General features: G+C 33.6%; 2 protein-coding genes and 1 pseudogene across 3 annotated transcripts; 1 reads left to right on the top strand and 2 right to left on the bottom strand.

The window, feature by feature from the left end:
- Window positions 1–10,380: 10,380 nt before the first annotated feature.
- LOC115716906 (caffeic acid 3-O-methyltransferase) lies at window positions 10,381–11,915 on the top strand. The gene is made up of 4 exons (XM_030645827.2): window positions 10,381–10,903; window positions 10,980–11,290; window positions 11,373–11,437; window positions 11,534–11,915. Exons 1-4 carry the CDS (start codon window positions 10,485–10,487, stop codon window positions 11,828–11,830), a joined length of 1,092 nt encoding a protein of 363 aa, XP_030501687.2. The 5' UTR covers window positions 10,381–10,484; the 3' UTR covers window positions 11,831–11,915.
- Window positions 11,916–12,340: 425 nt separating this feature from the next.
- On the bottom strand, window positions 12,341–15,338 carry LOC115716680 (metal tolerance protein 1). 2 transcript variants are annotated; one of them, XM_030645532.2, is made up of 2 exons: window positions 15,007–15,338; window positions 12,341–13,707 (listed from the first exon to the last, which is right to left on the bottom strand). In XM_030645532.2, exon 2 carries the CDS (start codon window positions 13,705–13,707, stop codon window positions 12,499–12,501), a length of 1,209 nt encoding a protein of 402 aa, XP_030501392.1. In that variant the 5' UTR covers window positions 15,007–15,338; the 3' UTR covers window positions 12,341–12,498. The 2 variants fall into 2 exon arrangements, with proteins under 2 accessions (XP_030501392.1, XP_060971862.1); XM_061115879.1 differs by having other exon boundaries at window positions 14,755–15,308.
- Window positions 15,339–15,522: 184 nt separating this feature from the next.
- LOC115718018 (uncharacterized) lies at window positions 15,523–20,435 on the bottom strand (annotated as a pseudogene).
- Window positions 20,436–21,797: the final 1,362 nt, after the last annotated feature.

Genomic DNA, 21,797 nt, shown 5'->3' with positions numbered 1-21,797 from the left:
ACCAGGATCTAGATTTACTACCATGTATGTTTCATTAACATCTTAATATGAATTCTAAAACAATGAAATAAACACATATAAAGTTTAGGAAACCTTACATTGGGTGCAGCGGAATATAATGACTCCTTCCGTTCAGATCTCTAGCCCTTGATTCCTTTCTGTAGCAGAGCATCACCAAGATCTGAACCTGGATCTCTTTCTCTCCTTCCTTTGATGCTGATTCTCCTTCTTGTTAATTGGATTCTACACAATCTTCCACACTATGATTGAGATACCACTTGATGTGTGTGGGCACTACTCTATCACTAGGAAATTGAAGAGAAGAAAGGAGAAGAAGAGTGTGGCGGCTATGGCTCAGGTTTTTCTCTGAAAAAGAATAAGATGCATTGCATTATTTCCTAAGCCATCACTATCTATTTATAGTAAGCCATCTAGGTTTAGGTTAGAATTATATGGCATTAAAATAATGAAAATATAAATGGTAAAATACTTGCATAGTGGGCGGCCATGATATGGATAATGGGCCTCACTTTGCAATTTTGCCATTTTGTCATTTCTGCATCTCATTTTCTCAGAAATGCTAATTTTCCAATTTTAACCATTTAAATGTCAATTCCAATTATTTAATAACTAAAAATTAATTATTAAATAATATTGTCATTTAATATATTTATTAATTAGACATATAAAGTCTCTTAATTAATAAATAAACCTAGAATCTCTTTTCTTTACAATTTCGCCCTTGCTTACTGAAAATTCATAAACTAGACATAGTCTAACTTTAAAATTATAATTGATTAATTAAAATAAATTAACTGAGTCTTACAAGCAGTATGGTCTCAACTAGTATGGGACCATGGGCCTATATAACCGAGCTTCCAATAAGCCGAACCGAATTTACCAAGTAAATTCTCTAACTTATTAATTCCTTATTGAATCCACACTTAGAACTTGGAATTGCACTCTCAGTCATATAAAACGCTCTATATGTTCTACGATATAGATATGCTATTAGTTATCCACTGTTATAATCCTAATTTGATCAATGACCCTCTAATAGATGATCTACATTGAATAGGGACTAAATTACCGTTACACCTTCAATGTATTTTATCCTTAAAACACTTAGCTCCGTATAAATGATATTTCAGCGAAGTGAAATGAGATCTCAACCATTTATCTCTGTTTAGCCAAGCTCGAAGGATATCATCGTTTCACTTCTAAATTCCTATAGAAGTTATAGACTCCATATTTATGTTAGCGCTCCCAATCAATTATACTATCATGTTCCCAAAATGTACGTATCACCCTGACCCAAAAGTAGGCTTAACTACCAAATCAAAGAACATGTATAGTACTCTTGAGATCGAACCTAACCATATCAGGATTAAGATCATTTGATCTAGGATCAACAGGTGATATTGAATTGAATAGATATTACAATAAATTTTAATATATCTAATCAAAGTTCAATATCGGTCCCTTCCGATGTATACTCCATACCTCCGATACTGGTAAACTTTGCCAATGTCCTGGAAAGGACATAACACTTATCCAAGGTGTAAGAATACCTATCGCTGATTATCATGCCAGTCTAAATCCAGTGAACTGACAAATCAGGGAATAAACTTTCAAACATATAATTAAGATTATATTCCACTGTGCTGACAACACTATAATCATTAACAAATTCATATGTTCTGGACTTAAATAGAATTTATACATTATATATATAATCATGAAATAAATTATGTGAACCATGCAACATAAAATGTTATTTCTGATCTTTATTAATAAGTAAATCTGATTATATTGAAATGGGTTTTATTTAGGGCACAAAACCCAACATGTCCAAGATGAAATTGAAATCAGCATCCTTCTGTCTTGATCTAAACAAAGGAAGGCCCGAGTACTTGATGAAACCAATAGGAGAACCAATACCCAAAGCTTCCTTAATTCCTCTTCTCATACTGGGAAGCGTATTTTTGCTGAAGAAAATCGTGGTTTTGAGCTTATTGACTTGTTGGCCAGACCAAGCACAGAATCTCTCAAGACATTGTTAAACACCTTTCGCTTCAGTCACATTAGCTCTACCAACCAGAATTAGGTCGTCCGCGAAAAAATTGTGAGATAAAATTGGTCCGCCCCTACTAAGTCTTACGCCTTGAATAATACCCTTAGAAAGAGCGTCTTCAAGAAGTCTAGACAAAACCTCAGCAACCCAAATAAAGATATAGGAGGATAGAGGGTCTCCCTGACGTAGGCCACAAGAAGGCTTTATTAAACCTACCTTTCCACCATTAAGACAGACATTGTGAGTGGTGGTGGAGAGACCCACTTGCAGAATTCCATAGGACTCCCATAACAACAAAGCACATGGTCTATAAATCTCTAGCTCAGACGATTATAACCTTTGACCAGGTCAATTTGTATGGCAAAGAAACCCTCTTTGCCTTTCATCCTGTTGAACGAGTGGATAATTTTTTGCACAATCACATTGTTAATCCTGGATGTTCCTTCCCGACACGAAGGCAGCTTGGGTTGGACAAATGAGGGAAGGTAAAAAAGGTTTGATTCTATTTGCAATGATTTTAGAAATGACCTTATAAGTCACATTACAAAGAGAAATAGGCCTGAAATGATTAGTTCTTGTCGGGTTCTGGACCTTGGGGATGAGAACTATATTCGTCACATTGATACCCTTATGCATATTACCAGTCACAAAAATCCAAAACCGCTTCACAGAAATCATCTCCCATAGAACTCCAATAGTGTTTGAAGAAGATAACTGACATACCATCAGGACCCAGAGCCTTATGATTACCCATGGTAAAAAGAGTTTTTCTAATTTCATCATGAGAAGGGCACTTGAGAATCTCCTCCTGGTCTTCTAATGATAATCTTTCATGAAAATACTGTCTGCAATTGATATCCTGACTATCATCTGACCCAGTGAAAATTCCTTTAAAGAAATCAACAAACTCCTGTCCAATTAACTCTCGGTTAGATAACTAAACACCTTCCTTATTCAGGATACTTTCAATGGCATTTCTCCTTCCTCTAATAGCAGCCGAGAGAAAAAATAATTTGGAACATATATATCACCTTCCTTAATCCACAAAATCCTGGCCCTTTGTTTCCAGTAGAGGTCTTTTCTACGGGATTCGTTTAAAAAGTGCCAGATAAGACACTCAGTATTCCAATCACGGGAGCCAGCAGGTAAACTCTGAATAAAGTTAAGCTTTTTCTCAAGCTCATTTATAATTGTACCAAGTTTACCATATTGGGTTCTATTCCAATGAAGAAGGGGCACCCAAGTCGCTCCCAATTTCTTGAAAATGCGAGCGGGAGCCCAAGAGTGAAAAATAGATTGCCAGGCATGATCAACCACTAACTTACTTCTCTCATCCCTTGCCCATCCTTCTTCAAACTTAAAACATCTTTTAAATCTAGTATCCAGACCGCGTGTGAGAAGACACAGAGGTCTATGATCATAATTAGTCGTCTGGGAAGATTTAAGAACAGCCCTAGGAAACAAGTTAAGCCAGACGCCATTAATAAGACCTTTGTCAAGAGTAGATTTGACATGGTTCCTACCAGAGCAGTGGTTATCCCATGTCATCCTATCCTCCTAAATAGGCATATTAATAAGGCCTCGAGAATCAACCAGATTAGAAATGATTGGGATAAACTGATCCCTTCCAGAGGACCCTTCACGCTCGGAATCACTTAGCACAAAGTTTGTATCACCCAGAATCAACCAAGGACCACCAAACTTATCCCCAGTTTTCATGAAATTGGCCCAAAAGTTTTTCTTGGGATGAAAATAAGGAGGGTCGTACACACAGGATAGAAGCCAAGGATGGGAAGGGGGTTCGAGTAAACCAAGCCAGAAATATGACTACGGGAACTAGCAATATACTCAAAACTAAAGCCATCCTTCCAAGTCAAGATAATGCCACCAGCAGCACCAATAGGTTGAACATAAATATTAAAATAAAAGTGGAGTGATTTAAGAGTACGTACTAGCGGAGTAGCATCAACTTTTAGTTCGGTTAGGAAGACAAAATCCGAAGAGTGCGATCTGATCAGGGACTTCAGCTCCCAAACTATAGAGGTCTGTCGTAACCCTCTGCAGTTCCAACCAATGCCTCTCATGGCTCCTGTGGAAAAGATGAGACATTCTCCTCCACCGGGGTACAAGGGTGAACCAACACACTCAAATCAGAATCTTCAATCAAAAAAGTGCCAACCATCAGATTCTTTATAACACCTTCAATGCGACTCGGTGAAAAAGATATATCATCAGAGGGTTCTTCAATGGCAATCTTAGAAGCATTATCCTGTTCCGTGGAGTCCCACGAGAAATCACGAACAACATCAGGGTGCATTCAGAGCAATTTTGGAGGTCTTGAGTATAAAGAAGTTGTTGGAAATTATTTTACCAGGATCTTAGATCTACTCACAAGTATGTTGTTTAAACACCCTAAATATGAACTTTCTAAAACGATAAATTAAACACATATAAAGTTAAGAAAACCTTACATTGATGCAGCGGAATTAATGTCTCCTTCCACTCAGATCTCTAACCCTTGATTCTTTTCTGTAGCAGAGTACAATCAAGATCTGAGCCCGAATGTCCTTCTTCTTCAAGTTTGATCCTTCACAGTCTTCCAATCTATGATTGAGTTACTGCTTGTTGTGTGTGGGCACTTACTCTTTCACTAGGGTCACGAAAAAGATGAAGGGAAAAGAGAGAGGGATTTCGGCCAAGTATAGAAAGTGGGGAAGGCTCAGTTTTTCTGAAGAGAGAAATTTCTGTCAGAAAGATGTTATTGAAAACTTGTGATTTGACTGAGCCATCACTTTCTATTTATAGGCAACTACTAGGTTTAGGTTAGGATTTATTTGGCATTAAAATAATGAAAATATTAATTTGAAAAAGCTATTTAAGTGGCCGGCCATGTGTGTTATTGGGCCTCACTTAATTTTGCAGTTTTATCAAATTTTATCTCTATTTTCTCAAAAATGCCAATTTTCCAATTCTAACCTTTTAAATGTCAAAACTAATTATTTAACAACTAAAATAGATTATTAAATAATATTGTCATTTAATTTAATTATTAATTAGACATATAAAGTCCATTAATAAATAAATAAACCTAGAAACTCTTTTCTTTACAATTTCACCCCTGCTTAGTGAAAATTCATAAAATTAGACATAGTCTAACTTTAGAATTATAATTGATCAATCACGAATCAATTGATGAGTCTTACAAGCAGAATGTTCTCAACTAGAATGGGGACCATGGATCTATATGCTGAGCTTCCAATAAGTGAACCAAATTTACCAAGTAAATTCCTACTTATTAATTCTTCGTTGAATCCACTCTTAGAACTTAGAATTGCACTCTCAGACTTATATAGAACATATTGTATGTTCCACGATATCAATATACTATCTCATTTAACCATTATTATAATCTTATTGTGATTTAAAGATTCTCTATATAGATGATCTACATCGAGATGGGATTTCTTTACCGTTCTCACCCCTCAATGTATTTTGCCCCTTAAAACACTTAGCTACCTGTAAATGGTGTTTAGTGATCTAATAATTAGTCAGTTAAACAAGAGCTCATCCATTTACTTCTATTTGCTAAGCTCGAAGGGAATCATCACTTGACTTCTATACACCAGTAGAAGCTATAGATTCCATATTTATGTTCAGCACTCCCACTCAATCATACTATCATGTTCCCAAAATATACGTATCACCCTGACCCAAAAGTAGGCTTAACTAATAAATCTAAGAACATGAATAGCACTCCTGAGTTGAGCCTAAGCATATCAGGATTTAGATTCTTTTAATCTTAAGATCAACTACTGATATTGACTTGGAAAGATATGTGTAACGGTAAGTTTGTAATATCTTAACTTAGTTGCAATATCGGTCCAGTCCAATGTATACTCCATACATTCGAAACTAGTATACTTTACTAATGTCCTGGAAAGAACATAACACTTACTCCAAGTGTAAGTACACATCATCGCTGATTATCACATTAGTGTAAATACAATAACACTGATGAAACAGGGACCAAAACTTTTGATTCATATGATCACAATCACATTCCACTGTGTTGACAATACTGTAATTGTGAATAAACATATGATCTGGATTTAACTGATTTTGTGTGTATGAATGTAATAAACACATTTCAACATATTAAACCATTAGCATGTAAAATTCATGCAAACATCAATCACTTCAAATTTCTTATATTGATAACTAATCAGATTGTAAAGAGTTTTATTTAGGGCATAAAACCCAACAGAAGTAGCAACCTCATTTAATGAATTGAAATAGGCAAAGAGCACACAAGCAAGAGGAAGAAGGCGATGAACATTTTAGTTTTTTCTTTTTAATGTTATGATTTATTTTATTTCATATTTAATTTGATCTAAATTTTTAGTATGTGTTTTAATATGAGCCATTAGATTGAATTTCAACAAAGGGTAAAAAAATTAATTTAAATTTAAAATACTTAAAATTTTGTAAATATTTTTAACTATATTTTTAACATTTAACTTAATTTTATTTTTAATTTAAATATTTTCTCTTTCTCCACATGATTAATAAAAGAATATTATTATCATCATATATATGGTTATTATAAATTAAATCGGATCATAAGAGAGATTTCATATTTAAATTAGACACATTATTTAGAATGTGTGATGTTAAAATTGATGTTTATTGGATTTTAATTAAAAAAAAATTAATTACACGTGTGTTGTACGTAATATTAACCTAATATAAATACAAATGTAAAAAGTTATTAATCATACTAATGAATAATAAAATAGTAAATATAAAAGTAATATTTATTGTAATGTAAAATTTAATTAACTCATGTTATTTTTTGTGTTTTTTGGCACAATTTTTAACATGTGCTAAATTTAGACTACATTATACACTACTAATAAAGTTCAATTTTATAAACATGGACTAAAAACTACGTATACACAAAATTTATAACACTCCATTAGAGATGCTAAGTCTTAGAAATTATTTAAACTTTATGTGTATGTATCATGTGAATAAAAATTATTTTTCTTGTATTTTTTATTACAAAATAAATAAAATGCACCAACTCAATATATTACTAAAAAAGATTAAGAAATTAGAAGTTTGTGTCTTTTTTTAATTAATATATATTACATATTATAATTTTTTAAAAATATATATAATTAAGTGCGGATTGGATTGGATCGGTTACTTTTTGAGGTCAAACAACATCCAATCCGCACAAGTGCGGATTTTAGATTTTTCAATCCAATCCAATCCGCACAAGTGCGGATATCCGCATTTTGCGGATTGAATTGGATTGGATCGTGCGGATTGGATTGGATCGGATACTTTGTGAACACCCCCTAGTTATGGTAGTATATTACTCATTCTATTCGTCGATTATATTTTTATTATTGTATTAACCTTTGGCTATTCTACTATGTATATAAAGTGTTTCTATAAATAAATAACTTACTTCTCAAACGTTTAAAATCTCTCTCTGAGACATAAAATCTCTTTGTTATTCCTTTGAAGAATTTTGCTATAGCCATCGCCATGGTGAGAACTCAAGCCACTGGACCTAGGACTGTTACTCCATAGTTTTGATGAATAATTCCTCCACTATTTCAGATGCTCCTCCAAACATTCCTCCGACTACCATTGTCTTCGAAGCTACAAGACTACAAACCAATGCAAGTCCCTTGCACCCTACCCATGAAGATGCCTATAGTCCCTATTTCTTGCGCTCTGATGACCACCCAAGGTTAATCTTGGTCACACCACTGTTCTTGTAATGACCGCATACTTACAATATAAGATTATGAAGGCAATTAACATTAATTAACTGTATTATATGATTATATGAAGTTATTTTATATTATGGGCCTATATTCAAGAAATTGGCATTGCAGTTTTAATACTCAAATCTAGAAATTTTATTAAAATTTAGGTGTATTATAAGTGATATATGTAGAAATTATTATTTTTATAATTTTTGCTCGATAACGATGGATATGCGACAATTTGGCCATTAGAGTCACATGAGTATGGTTTAGAACCTTTTATTTAACAGGAAAAGTATTGTTGATATTTAGAATATCGGGTTTAGGCAGAGTTGTGGTATTTGACTATTTTACCCCTAAGCCTTAAGATTACTTAAGTGTTAAGTAAAAGCAAAATGGTAATTTTTCTTAGAGGTGGGTTTTATCTTTTAGTGAAATTAGTAACTATTCCATTATTTTCCTAGCGGATTTAATTAAGGAATAAAAAAAGATTAAATTAAAGTTTATTCATGTCTTTTTTATCAAAAATAGAATCAATTATCTCTCTCTCAAAAACCTTTTTATTCAACCCTAAGAAAAACCAGAAGACCAGATCATTTCAACAGCAATTTTCTTTGAATTCAACAAGGATTGAAGGAAAATTGGAAAGCTAAATCTGAGGTAAACCCTAGAACACCAATCTCTTTGATTTTTGGAAGAAAAGTGTTAGCTTGAGCATGTAATTTTTAGGGTTAGGTTCTGTTCGGACCTAGGGTGTTCATGGTTTTAATTTTGGGTTATTCAGAGTTGTTTTATGCTTGTTGGGTTATAGTTTTTGTTGGATGTGAAGGGAGTTGAACAAGTTTGAGTTCACAAACTCAAACTTGGTTCAACAATAGCATTTTTATGTTCTGTGGGTTATAGCTGCTGTCATTGCATGATATATGTTTATTTGGATGTTATTAGGTATTCTGGAGAGTTTCATGTGATTTGGAGTTGAATCGAGTTAAAATCAAAGTTTTTTGGGATTTCTGTAGAAAAACGGTCTACCATTTTCCAGAAACAGTGAATCATTTTTCCAGGTTGGATCATAAAAAATAATTTATAATTTTGGGATCTGGTTCACTGGTTGGGATGGATTTCAAGAACCTCGATTTTTATATTTTCTCGATATTTAGGGTATTTACAAACTATTTATCGATAGGAAAACTTTCGATTTTAAGTTTAAGTCCTTGAAAACATTTTAGCAAGATATTTACCCATTTTACATAATGTGAAATAGGGCCTCCTTTAAGCTGAGTGATATGTGTGTGTGTGCGCGCGCATGTGTATCAATATGACAATAATGAACATAATCAATCTTCCCACCAAAGTAAGTAGGAATATTACCATGTCTTTGCAGTTGTCCTTTGTAATGAATCTTAAGAGTAAATGACCCTGATGTTGGCTCTGCACAAAACAAGGAAGAGACTTTACTTTCTAATTATATAAGATTCAATTAATTCTATCCAAAAAGGCTCTCCACATAATGAATACAACTACACCAAAGTCAATAATAAACCACATAAATCCACACACAGTAACCCCACAGACCCATCCCCCAATAGATTCTAAAAATTATTCTCTATCTAACTATGTGTGATTTGACCCTACAAACAGTAAAGAAATTACCAAAAATAACTTCAACTTCTTCCTATAAAGCTTAAAATTATTCTACAGCAATACCCACATATGACACCACATTTAATATTCAGTTGAAATGTACAAAAAAAAAAAACCCAAATTTAAAATAAAATGGAGGTTCAGTTCTCTGCTTAGTGCGGAACCCCTTCTTCTTTGACTTGGCCAAGCTTTTTTTTCCCATGAGTATTTCAGTTACCAAATTCTTTTTTCACCACCACCAGCCGCCCCTAAACAAACTAGGCCTGCAACCACCGTCAGTCACAGACCTCTGCCTGCAACCACCTCACTATTTTCGACAAACCCAAACCTTTCAACAAAACCAGAGCCTCACGATTTTTATTTGAACTGCCTAAAAACCTTCGACCAGGACCCCATAAAATCGATCAGCGACCTTCGATCAGCCCTAAACCCTTTCTTCTCAACTCACGGTGTAAAAATGACACATTTTCATTTAGAGTTGAATTTTTTATTTATTTTCCAAAAAATGCAACATCACTTTATTTTAATTTTTTAGATAAAATTTTTTTGAATAATTTTTGAGATAATTTTTTATTTATTATTTAAATTGTAATGTCATGTTCATGTCATTACATGATTTTTCTACATGTAATATGTCACATCATTAATTTTAAACCAAAATGAAACTGAGATTAAAGGATGAAATTTAATAAGTTTAAATAATTTGAGGAGGGCCAAATTTAGTAAGGTAAAATGTTCGAGAGTAAAAATACTATTTATTAAAAAAAAATTAAGAAGATTGGAAAGGCATTCTCGAATTAAATCCACGTTGCGGCGGCTATTTGAATAATATCATATTGGTTTCAGGTTTGATTTAACATACAAATAATTGACCCGATAACTCAAAAGCAAAAGTCCAACATGTGCCAATCATATATATAAATACTGCAAAAGCTGCATAATATCGAAAGGAACAGAATTGAATCATCAATTCCTACACAAAAGAGATGAACTCAGATGAAATCAAAGAGGAGAATGAGAATGAGAACCACTCTCAATATGCCATGCAACTTGTGACCTCGTCCGTACTCCCTATGGTTCTCAAAGCAGCAGTTGAATTGGGCCTTCTTGACATCATCGAGAGATCAGGTCCAGGAGCTTGTCTCTCTCCGGCCCAAATAGCTTCCCAGCTCCCAACTCAGAACCCAAATGCCCCTATGACTCTTGACCGAATGCTTTGCCTTCTCTCATCTTATTCTCTTCTTACTTGTTCTCTTTCCCCTAACAATAATAATCATGGGAACCTCCTCAGGCTATATGGGTTGGGCCCAGTTGCCAAGTACTTCATTAAAAAAGCTACTCATGAGGGAGTTTCACTAGCACCTTTACTATTGACCATGCAAGACAAGGCCTACATTGAAACATGGTAATGTTTTTCTGATTGGGTTGAATTTGATTCATGGTGTTTCTGTACTAACATGTATCTAAATATGTGGTTAAAGGTACCATTTGAAAGATGCAATTTTGGAAGGAGGGCATCCATGTAACAGGGCACATGGGATGAATATGGTCGAATACGTGAGGAAGGATATTAGATTTGGTGAGCTTTTTAAGTTGTCAATGAAGGAATTTAACCCCATATGCATGAAAAGGATTTTGGAGATTTATCAAGGTTTTGAAGGTTTAACTTCATTGGTTGATGTGGGTGGTGGTGATGGTGCCATCCTTAACATGATCATCTCTAAGTACCCTCATATCAAGGGTATCAACTATGATTTAGCTGCTATTCTAGAGAACTCTCCTCCATATCCTGGTATGAATCCAAAAGAAAACCTAGTAGTAATAGAGCTCTTTTTTCTTACACTTAATAATCACTTTGGATGATTTTGGTTTAGGTATTGGGCATTGTTCAGGAGATATGTTTGTAAACATTCCTAAAGGAGAAGCCATTTTCATGAAGGTCAGTTTAGATGGTTCTTAAATCTTTATTCAAATGAATGTAACAATTGTGAGAAAAGTGTTACTTTAAACTAATGAAATGACTCGGATGAAACAGTGGATACTGCATGGTTGGGATGATGAGAACTGCTTGATGATACTAAAGAATTGTTATAAAGCCTTACCTGATTCTGGGAAAGTAATAGTAGTGGATATGGTGATATTGGAAGCCCCAGAATCAAGCCTAGCTGCTAGAAGCTTATTTCAGTTCGATATGTTCATGATGAATACCAATCTCACAGGGAAGGAAAGAACAGAAAGAGAGTTTGAAGGTCTAGCAAAAGAAGCAGGGTTTTCGAGCATTCGTGTGGCTTGTTCTGCTTACGATTTTTCAGTTGTTGAACTTTTTAAATAGACATGAACTTTCAGATGTTCTTTCTGATTTTCTGTACCATTACGCTCAATAAAATTGTGTTCAATTTGAAACATATTAATGTACAGATGTACATACATAAGAAGCCTTGCCAGAACACCAATCTAGACTAAAAGATAATGCCTTTAATTTCATTAGCAATTAGATAAAACACAAACAGAATACAAGTCAATTTTTTAAAATGTGCAAGCAAACTAGCATCATTGCTGGCAACACAAGCTAAACAACTTGCCAAGGCCAACTCGTCACCATAGAATTTTTCAAAGCAAATTTAAAAGACAGTCAAGGAGCAAATTTTTTTTTTTTTTCTCAACTTCCTTGTAACCAAATTGTCAGAAATTTGTTTGAAAGATCAAGGGTTTGACAGAGATCCGTTTTGAGTTTTCGGCCAAGAGAGCTCCTTGTTTAAAGTTAACCGGAATTTTTCTTTCTGTGAATTATTTTTGTCTGAGTAAAGAAAAGAAAACTGTGAAAGCTTGTCACACAAAGAAATGCACTTGAAAAAGAGCTTTCTGCCAAAAATATTAGATACACAAGAAATCAGGGATAAATATTATTTAAAGCAATAGGCCTGCTTCAATAATATTTCAAATTACATAGTAAAATATCCAGTTTGAAAGACTGTCTCACCTAAATACAGCCCTACAGATCTACTCGCGTTCTATTTGAATTGTAACATGGCTAATGTTATACTCTCTCTTTATGTAGTTAATGACCTTATCTAGTACCATGTCAGCATCAGCATCAGACTTCACTATAACATGACAAGCCAGCAAGACCTTTCCAACAGTAATAGCCCAAATGTGAAGCTCGTGGATGGCGACGACTTCATCCATCTCACAGAGACCTTTCTCGAGTTTCGTTGCATCAATCTCTCTAGGGGTGCTCTCCATCAGAACCTCCAGGATGTTTCGCAGCATCCTGATAGTCGTTCCCAACACAACTACTGAGAAAATGAGAGTGCATATCAGATCAATAATCTTCCACTCGGGTTTATACCATATAACTGCTCCACCAATCATCACTCCAACGCTCTGGATGGAATCCCCTAGCACATGGAGATAAGCGCCTTGGATGTTGACATTCCATTGCTTTTTATGTTTAACTCCACTTTCAGTTTGAGTTTCATCTTCACAGTGATTCTTAAACAGGGGTGCAGTTGTATCATCTCCATGATCATCATGATGTGATGGACTCCCATGGTGGTGGTGGTGATGTCTGGTCACACTTATCCCGTGATGTGTGTCGCCATGATCCCCATGGCTATGGTGATGCCCTCCATGTCCATGATCGTGCCCCCCGTGTCCATGATCATGACCCAACAACAGTGCCATGGCAATATTAACCACTAAACCAAATGCAGAGACAGCAAACATGAGAAAGCCCTTTACTTCCCCAGTCTCATTAACAAGTCTAGCAATGGCTTCATAAACAAGGATTCCAGCCAGAAGCCATATCATTTGAATGGATACAAGAGCACCCAGTATTTCAATCCTAAAGAAACCATAAGACTGACGAGGAGTTGCTTCCCACCCTGACGCCCATATCGAGAACAAAGAAATTGCAAATGCTGCAACATCTGACAATAAGTGAGCTGCGTCTGTCAAAATTGCAAGACTGTTGGCTTTAATACCTCCAACAACTTCTACACTCATAAAAATGACACAGAGAACAACTGCTGTCAAAAGTTTGCGCATTGAGGCTGATCGTTCCTCTGCATCTTTAGAGCTTGTTTTAGCATCTGCAAACCCACAAGGCGCTTCACCACACACCTTAATCCCACGAAAGCTTCTGTCTTCAGCTGGAACATTTCCTCGTACTTCAATAATATGCCCATGCTCAGAATTTTGCACTTCCATCTGAAAAAAGCAAGCAATAGAAAAATGAATACTGAACACAATTTCCCACATCTTTGCAATTGCTAGAACAAAAACAGAACTATATAAAAGCAGTCATTATTTCATGTCGCAGAGGAAAATTTATAAACAACTAGCTTATAAAAATCATGTCTTTGGCATAAAATACTGAACACAATTTCTTAAATTTTAAGTAATTCAGTATTATTTTTAAAATATACATAATTTAAAGTTTTATGTAGGTTCCATAAAGTCAAATCCGTACATGGCCTGATGACTAGTATTGAAAATTTTGTCTGATCTTTCACAAGAGTAAGTCATGTGTGTGTAAAACGAATACAATATCTAATGAGATTAATAATATTATATAAATACAATTAGCAAAACCAATTTCCTACTCCACTCTTGTTGACAACTTCCTAAGCTTATCCAGAGAAAACCAAGTATAAGTATCCTAACAAGTAAATTTCTACCGGCAAGCTTTCTACACAAATCAACAACTGGTGGTTTACTAATTGAGCCAACAATTAACACATGACAACTACAAATAGCTTGGAAGAAAAAGAATTTGATAACCAGCCCTTAGATTAAAGAACCTAGAAAAAAAAATAAGCAAAAACACTGGTGAAAGGAAGACCAAAGAGCCAATTAATGGTCATACAAATTCCTAACAATCACATTAATAGAGCAATATTAAAAGAGGGCAAAGCTGTAAGCTTTGTACTCGTTGTAGGACTGTAGAGAGCTAAGAAATCAGAAAGTACCTAAAAGTAATTAGGCCTAACCTAGTCCATACATAAAACAAAAATTAGGAATTCCAAATATTCACAAAAAAAAATCTCAATATGAATCCTAGAAGAAGTAACAGGTTTTAGCATTGACTTCCTACGTTGGAATATCAGCGTGAGTCAATAGCATAAGATGAAAACAAACAAGGTAGAGTTATTTAGTTTAATCAAAAGAACGGTGTAGATGGTTCTAGAAACACAAAACAATATTTTTGAATGATTTTCAAAAACATATAGGAAATCATAAGGCAAGAGGACTCACGAAAAAAAGAGATTACAATTGAAGTCTTATAAACAGGGATAAACCCACGTTTATAAATGTTGGGTATTTGTTTATTTATATATATATTATATACATATACAAGAAAAACCCAGTAATCTCTATCATCAGCCATGGACATGTTGGGATAGAATATTTTTTGAGGATCCCATCTTGGGATTCGGAAAAAGGAAAGTAATTCGAAAAGTAGATAACAAATATATATAAATAACGAGAGTGAAGAGAGGTGGAGACCTTGAATCCAAATGCCGGATTATTGGCTCGGAAAGGTGAAAGATTCAAGCAGATAAAAGATGAATGTGAGGTCTTCAGATTCTTCTACCACCTCAATATATGAATGGATTTATATTCATATATTCTACACCCAGAATTAATATTTATTTTAGGGGAAAAGAATAGAAATGGTATCAAGAATCCAAAAAAAAAAAAATGATTGTAGAAAAAAATACTGTCACTATTAAAAGTGGGTGTCTTTATCTAGGGTTTTCTGTGAATGGGATGACAAATCTCTGTTTCCATGAAAATTGTAATTTGTATTCTAGTTCTTAATCATCTATTTATATATTACTTTGAGAAAAAAAAAAAAAGAATATATAAAAAAAAAATATATCTTTTTCTCTCTTTTTTTTTGCTGAATAAAAAATTATCCTTTTCTCTTACAAACCCTTCGGCCGCCAACTTTGCACAATTATCTCAGATTTTTTTTATTAAAAAAAAAACATGTATTTATTTTCATAGGATTTTATTTAGAAACTTTTTTCTTTTTTTGAGATTTTCTTTTTTAATTTTTTCTTCCCAAAGTTTTTTTTTTTGGATGAAATTTCTTCCTAAGTAAATGTTTTATGTTTTTAGAAAGAGTAATTTGCGGCATAACCTTCTTAAGTGGTCAAATTTTTGTAACTAACCCCAATTTTAAATCTGTTAGCACTTAGTCTTTTCCATCTATTTTTGGCTGTTAACTTTTATAGTGGAAAGTTCACGTGTACACGTGGCACAATTTTATTGGTCTACGTAAATAAATATTTAAAAAATTAAAAAATTAAAAATTTTCTTTTTCTTTAAAAATTAAAAAAAACAATTTTAATTCATCAAAAAACAACAATTTTAAAAAAAAAATAAAAAATAAATAAAAAAACTCCTAATTCCCTCCCTCTTTCTCTTCTTCTCTTCTCGTTCTCTCTCTCTCATTGCCCTCGTCGTCATCATCGTCATCAACATCCCAACTCAATTCCTCTTCTTCTTCCCTTGAAAATGCTCTTTTCACTAAATTAGCTCTCAAGTCCTCAGCTTGTTTAAGCATATAGACCTAAAAGAAATATCTACACCAAAAAGTCTGGTGATCAATACTATCCGGAACAACCCTCTTGTAGATATTGTCCACAGCCCTATTTTCTTCAATTTCTTCACTTTTTTCTTCCAAAACAAAACCTAACTTACATTTACTATAATCATCTAAAGCCTCAAGCTCATCGCAGTAAGTGCTTGCATCACCTTGTAACGTGCGAACCTAGGCATCAAACCTACTGTAACGTTTCGAATTCAAGCTCGCCTGGAAATTATAATTTTGGGTATTGTTGGAATTAGACGAATCGGATTCAAGATCATCGGAGAGGATTGCACCCTTACCTTGAGAAATAATATGAGTCGTCCCTTTCAAAATGGTGTTCCCAAGCTCATTAATGGCGTGACTAACCGTTCCCAAAGATCCATGAGCCACCTCGATCTCCTTCTTCAGACCCGAACTGAACTCCTGCAAATCCCGCCGGTAGGTTTCAATGACAGATTCGGATTTAGTCGCTAGAGTTTATATCAAACCGCCAAAGCTCCATACACCACCACCGACGGCAGAACCGAAATGGTGGGAGTCGGGAATCGGATCTGGATCTTCACATTCTTAATCGTCGGATGGTTTTTTGGGAGACTCGGATGTGGATTTGGGTTGAGGAAGATCTGGGTTTTCAGAGAAAAAGAGAGAGAGAGAGAAGAAGAGAAAGAGGGAGGGAATTAGGGTTTTTTTTTAAATTTTTATTTTTTTTTAAATTATTTTTTTAATTTTTAATTTCTTAATTTTTAAAGAAAAAGAAAATTTTTTATTTATTTATTTTTTATTTTTATAATAATTAATTTTTTTATTTTTTTTAAATATTTATTTACGTGGACTAATAAAATTATGTCACATGTACACTGTGTATACGTAAAAAGACGTGGACTTTCCACCATGGCAGTTAATAGCCAAAAATAGATGGAAAGGGCTAAGTACTAATAGAACTTGAGTTTAGGAGGTTTTACCACCAAAATTTTAGAATTGGGAGTTAGTTGCAAAAATTTAGCCACTTAAGGAAGTTATGCCGCAAATTACTCTTTTAGAAAAGTTTATTGTACACTCCCGAATTTATTACGTGTATCTTCATATGTTTCTCTAAATAAAAAAAAAATATTTTTGAATTAGATCATTTATAAAATTTAAAAAAGAAAATTACATATTTTGGTTGAATATGTGATAGGTCATTTTTAATTAGCATATTAAAAAATATTTAAATTTTATTTTAAATAGTATAAATTATTTTGAAGAAAATTTATAAATGGTCCTTAATAAAGAAATTATTAAAAAAAAACTCTTTTAATTAAATATTAAAATAGGATGTAGCTAAGGTCATCTTTTAAGAACATCTAACATAAATATAGTGTATATATATTTTTTAGTCCATGTTCATAAACTAAATTTTAATAATAATAGTAATGTATAATATGATTTAAATTTGACATATACAAAAAGTTATGTTAATTGGTGTGTGGGTAATGGTGGTAACATCATGGTCCTTGGTGAACCGTGGCTCCCCAGTGAAGAAAACCCCGTCATCACCTCCAATCATCTGCTCTTTGTAATGTACGTGTAAACAACTTGATGAGACCAGGTAAGCTTACTTGGAACGATGAGATTTTGAATGATCTTTTTAATGACAGAGATAGAAAGCTTATTGAAAATATTCATCTTAATGTTTCACAAGTGGAAGATCATTTGGTTTGGAGAAATGAGAACTCGGGTTTTTATTCTGTCAAAAATGCATATGCCCTGCTGCAGAAAATCAAGGGACACTGGTTTGAAGCCTCTGATAACTCTTTTTGGCCCACGTTCTGGAGATTGAAGCTTCCATTGAAGATCCAAAATTTGTTTGGCGTGCGTGTACGGATTGTCTACCAACGATTGTTCAACTTCGGACAAAACATGTGGTTGTTGGTTCGTTATGTCCTATCTACAACGAGGAGGACGAGTCCATCTTCCATGTGCTAGTTGCTTGTCGTGAGACTAAGAAATGTTGGGAAGTGTGGGCATTGGAATAGTGCAAGTTCAGGGTACAAGCTTCCTCAGTTGTGTTTGAATGTCTTTTGTAACAATCTTGTAGCAGCTGTTTGTTGGGTTGTATGGGGAGCTCGAAACAACCTAGTTTGGAAAGAAAAAGCCTTCTTGCCTGATGACATTGTTGCGTTCGCGTTTCGTACCTTGATAAATGGAAAAGTGCTCAAAAATCTGTAGATTCGTCATGGCCTATTCTTCAGGCTAGTGATGTTAATGAGCATTGACCTTTACCTCAAGCTAATAGTATCAAGGTTAACATTGATGCAACTCTTTTTAATGGCGGTAGGAGTATCGGTTTGGGTGTGGCTGCTCGTAATTTTGATGGTTTTTGGTAGAAGGTTGGACTAAGCTTCTTTCAGGCCATGTGGATAAAACTCTTGCAGCAGCAATCGGTATCCGAGAGGTTCTTAATTGGGTAAAGAGATGTGGTTGGGAAAATATCTTCATCAAAACTGACTCTCTGTGTGTGGTGCTAGCTATTCAAAGCTCGATTAAAATGATTTCCTTATTTAGTATGGCCATTCAAGATTGTAAAGATTTGCTTGCAAATTTGAATAATGTTGTTATTTCTTTTGTTAAGTAATCAACTAATGTAGTGGCTCACACGTTTGCTAAAACTGCTAGATTATATCCTGGTTGCCATTTCAGTTTGGAGTTTGTTTCAAGTGACTTGCTACCTTGCTTGGTGGCGGATCTTCAAGTCTAATAAAGATTAAAATTTTCAGTCAAAAAAAAATTATGTTAAATTTAGAATATATAACATGGGCTATATTTTATACCACAATAAATATTATTTTGTGTTTACTTTTTTGCCACTCATTAATACACTAGGTTGATGTTATATACAATGCACATATGATTAGTTTTCTTTTTTAATTAGGTGATGTTAAGTGCAATACATGTATATTTAATTTTTTTAATCAGGTAATATTTTTTTATTTTGTAATTTTTAAAATAGGGTTTGAGATTTTTTTTAGCTATTGCGGCTACATTAGTGTGCTCTTTAGATGTAATTTTATATAAACATATTTTATATGTACAATAAAAAAATAAATTTCATTGTTATACGTATTTTATATTGATCTCTTAATATAAAGTTTAATAATTATAAAATTTAAATTAAATATAACATTAATTTATTTTTTAGTCGAATTTAACACAAAAATTAGATTATTGATCTAAGATATATTATACACTTATAATATTCTCCTTTTAGAAAATGACAATGTGCATTTTTTTTTCCATGTAAATTAATGTAAATAATGAGGTATGATGTGTATCTTATTTAATAATTTTGTTAGAGTGGTGTGTTTGCTATTTTAATATTTAAAATTTGAAATTAAAATTTTCTAGATTCTTTGAAGGCAAGTCAAGCTTGCAAGAATTTATTATGTCCCTTTTTTAATAACAAGAATTTATTATTTCCTACCCTACTTAATTTTTTATACCTGACTCAGACTTTGATTTAGATTTGGACTTAGACCCCATATTCCGAACTATAGAGAAATATGTAGTAAATGAAAATACTAATGTTTTGGTGCTTTGTAGCTGGTCATGAATCAAATTTTGGGAGAATACTAAGCAAAAGGCTTGACAATGGCCAAATAATTAGAGGAAGTTTGAAAAAACTTTATTTCAAAATATAATAAATTCCAAGAGAACAAAACTCTAATGCAGATGCTTTGGCAAAATTGGCATCTCAATTTGACCTCGACAAATTAAACTTGGTTCTGGTGGAGGTACTGAACGAGCCAAGTATATGTGAGAAAGAAAAAATTGACATGATAGATGTAAACCCGTCATGAATGACCCTTATCGTCAAAGATCTGTTAAATGGAGAACTTCCCACAAACAAAACCAAGACACAAAAGCTTCTATACACAATTCTTCGATATACAATAGTTGATGGAAAATTATACAGAAGAGGATATTCTATGCATTTATTATGATGTGTGTTATCAACAGAAGCCAACGAAATTATTAGAGAAATTCATGAAGGCTTATGTGGAGATCATGCAGGTTGGCAAAGCTTATCTAAGAAAATAATTCGTTAAGGTTATTATTAGCTGACTATCAACAAAGACACACATGAATTTGTTAAACGATGTGACAAGTGCCAACGATTCTCGCATATACCTCGAGTACCACCCACTGAGCTGAGAATGATGACCTTGTCGTACCCATTTATAATATGGAGAATCGAATTAATTGGATCTTTACCCACAAGTCGAGATGGCACAAAATATGCTATCATAGCAGTCGACTTCTTCACAAAATGAACAGAAGGTGAACCTTTAGTATCCATTACGTGCAGAATAGTTCTTGATTTTGTCATCAAGAACATTATTTGTAGGTTTGGCATTCCAATTAAAACAGTGTCTGATAACAACCCTTAGTTCGACGAGGACTTATTCACTAAGTTCTATGAAAGGAATAAAATTATCAAAAGCTTCTCATCAGTATCAAGACCTTAAGCAAATGGACAAGTAGAAGCAGTTAATAAAACCTTGAAGGACACTATAAAAAAGAAGTTAGATGCATCCAAAGGCAGATGGGTTGACGAGTTACCATAAGTACTCTGGGCAAATAGAACGACAAAAGAAAAGTAACGGGACACACTCCATTTTCATTGGCATTTGGCTCAGAAGTAATGTTAACTGTAGAAGTAAACATTGTGACCCACGAGCATGAATTCTACAATCAGGAACAAAACTAAGAACTTCTCAGTATGTCCTTGGATTTGCTTGAAGAAAAACACAGCAAGTCACAGATAATCAATGCTACTTATCAACACCGCATCACTAGATACTTTAATAAAAGAGTTCGAAAAATACTCTTTAAAGTAGAAGATTTGGTGTTAAGACGCGTATTTTCAAATACGCGAGCCCATTAGCAGAAGTGTTCAACCTAAAATGGGAAGGTTCGTATGTTTTAAAGTTGTAGTGGGAACCGGAATTTATAAATTAGCATGACTTAACGGCTCGCTAATAAAAAATTACTGGAACACCGAACACTTACGGTCGTATTACTAGTAGTTTATCTTGTCAAATTAAGTTTATCTTTGTAAATAATGTTGTAAATAATGTTCTTTATTTTAATAAAGATTTGAATATTTCAAGTAATCATAAAATTTAATTTCTTTAAAATTATTTGAGGGGCATATACACACACAACAAACTAAATTTTTAACTACAGATGTATGTTTAAAGAACTAGGCTCGCTAAGGTCTAGAAAATAAATTTTTTTACAAAAAGAAAGGATGTTGATTAAAAGCTGGTCTGGAATAGGCATGTCAAAAAGATCCATTTAGTTGGAGCGGGTCGGAGCTCCGATCCAACGGATCACTTCTGATTCGAAACATTCGGATCCTTATTGGATCTCGGATCAGATCCGCTCCGCCCCGCCGAATTTTATTCTGGATCGGATCTGATCCGATCCGATTTCAATATTTGTTTTTTTTTTTTTATTTAAAGAAATAGTGACGATTAACTTCTTATAATAAATTCGCAGAATTGATTGGTAGATATTTATATTATTATATATAAATTCAAAGTATAAGTTATCCTGTTATAATTTGACGTTGCGTTTTAAACTTATTATATACAGTTTCTTAGATTATATCCTGTTAGAATATATATTATAAATTCACTTCTTCTCTGTTAAATGA

This window comes from Cannabis sativa, chromosome 5 (assembly GCF_029168945.1).
Source record: "Cannabis sativa cultivar Pink pepper isolate KNU-18-1 chromosome 5, ASM2916894v1, whole genome shotgun sequence".
NCBI classification, from domain to species: domain Eukaryota; kingdom Viridiplantae; phylum Streptophyta; class Magnoliopsida; order Rosales; family Cannabaceae; genus Cannabis; species Cannabis sativa.
Note: the sequence above shows the minus strand (reverse complement) of the source record. Positions and strands in the feature narration are given on the sequence as shown.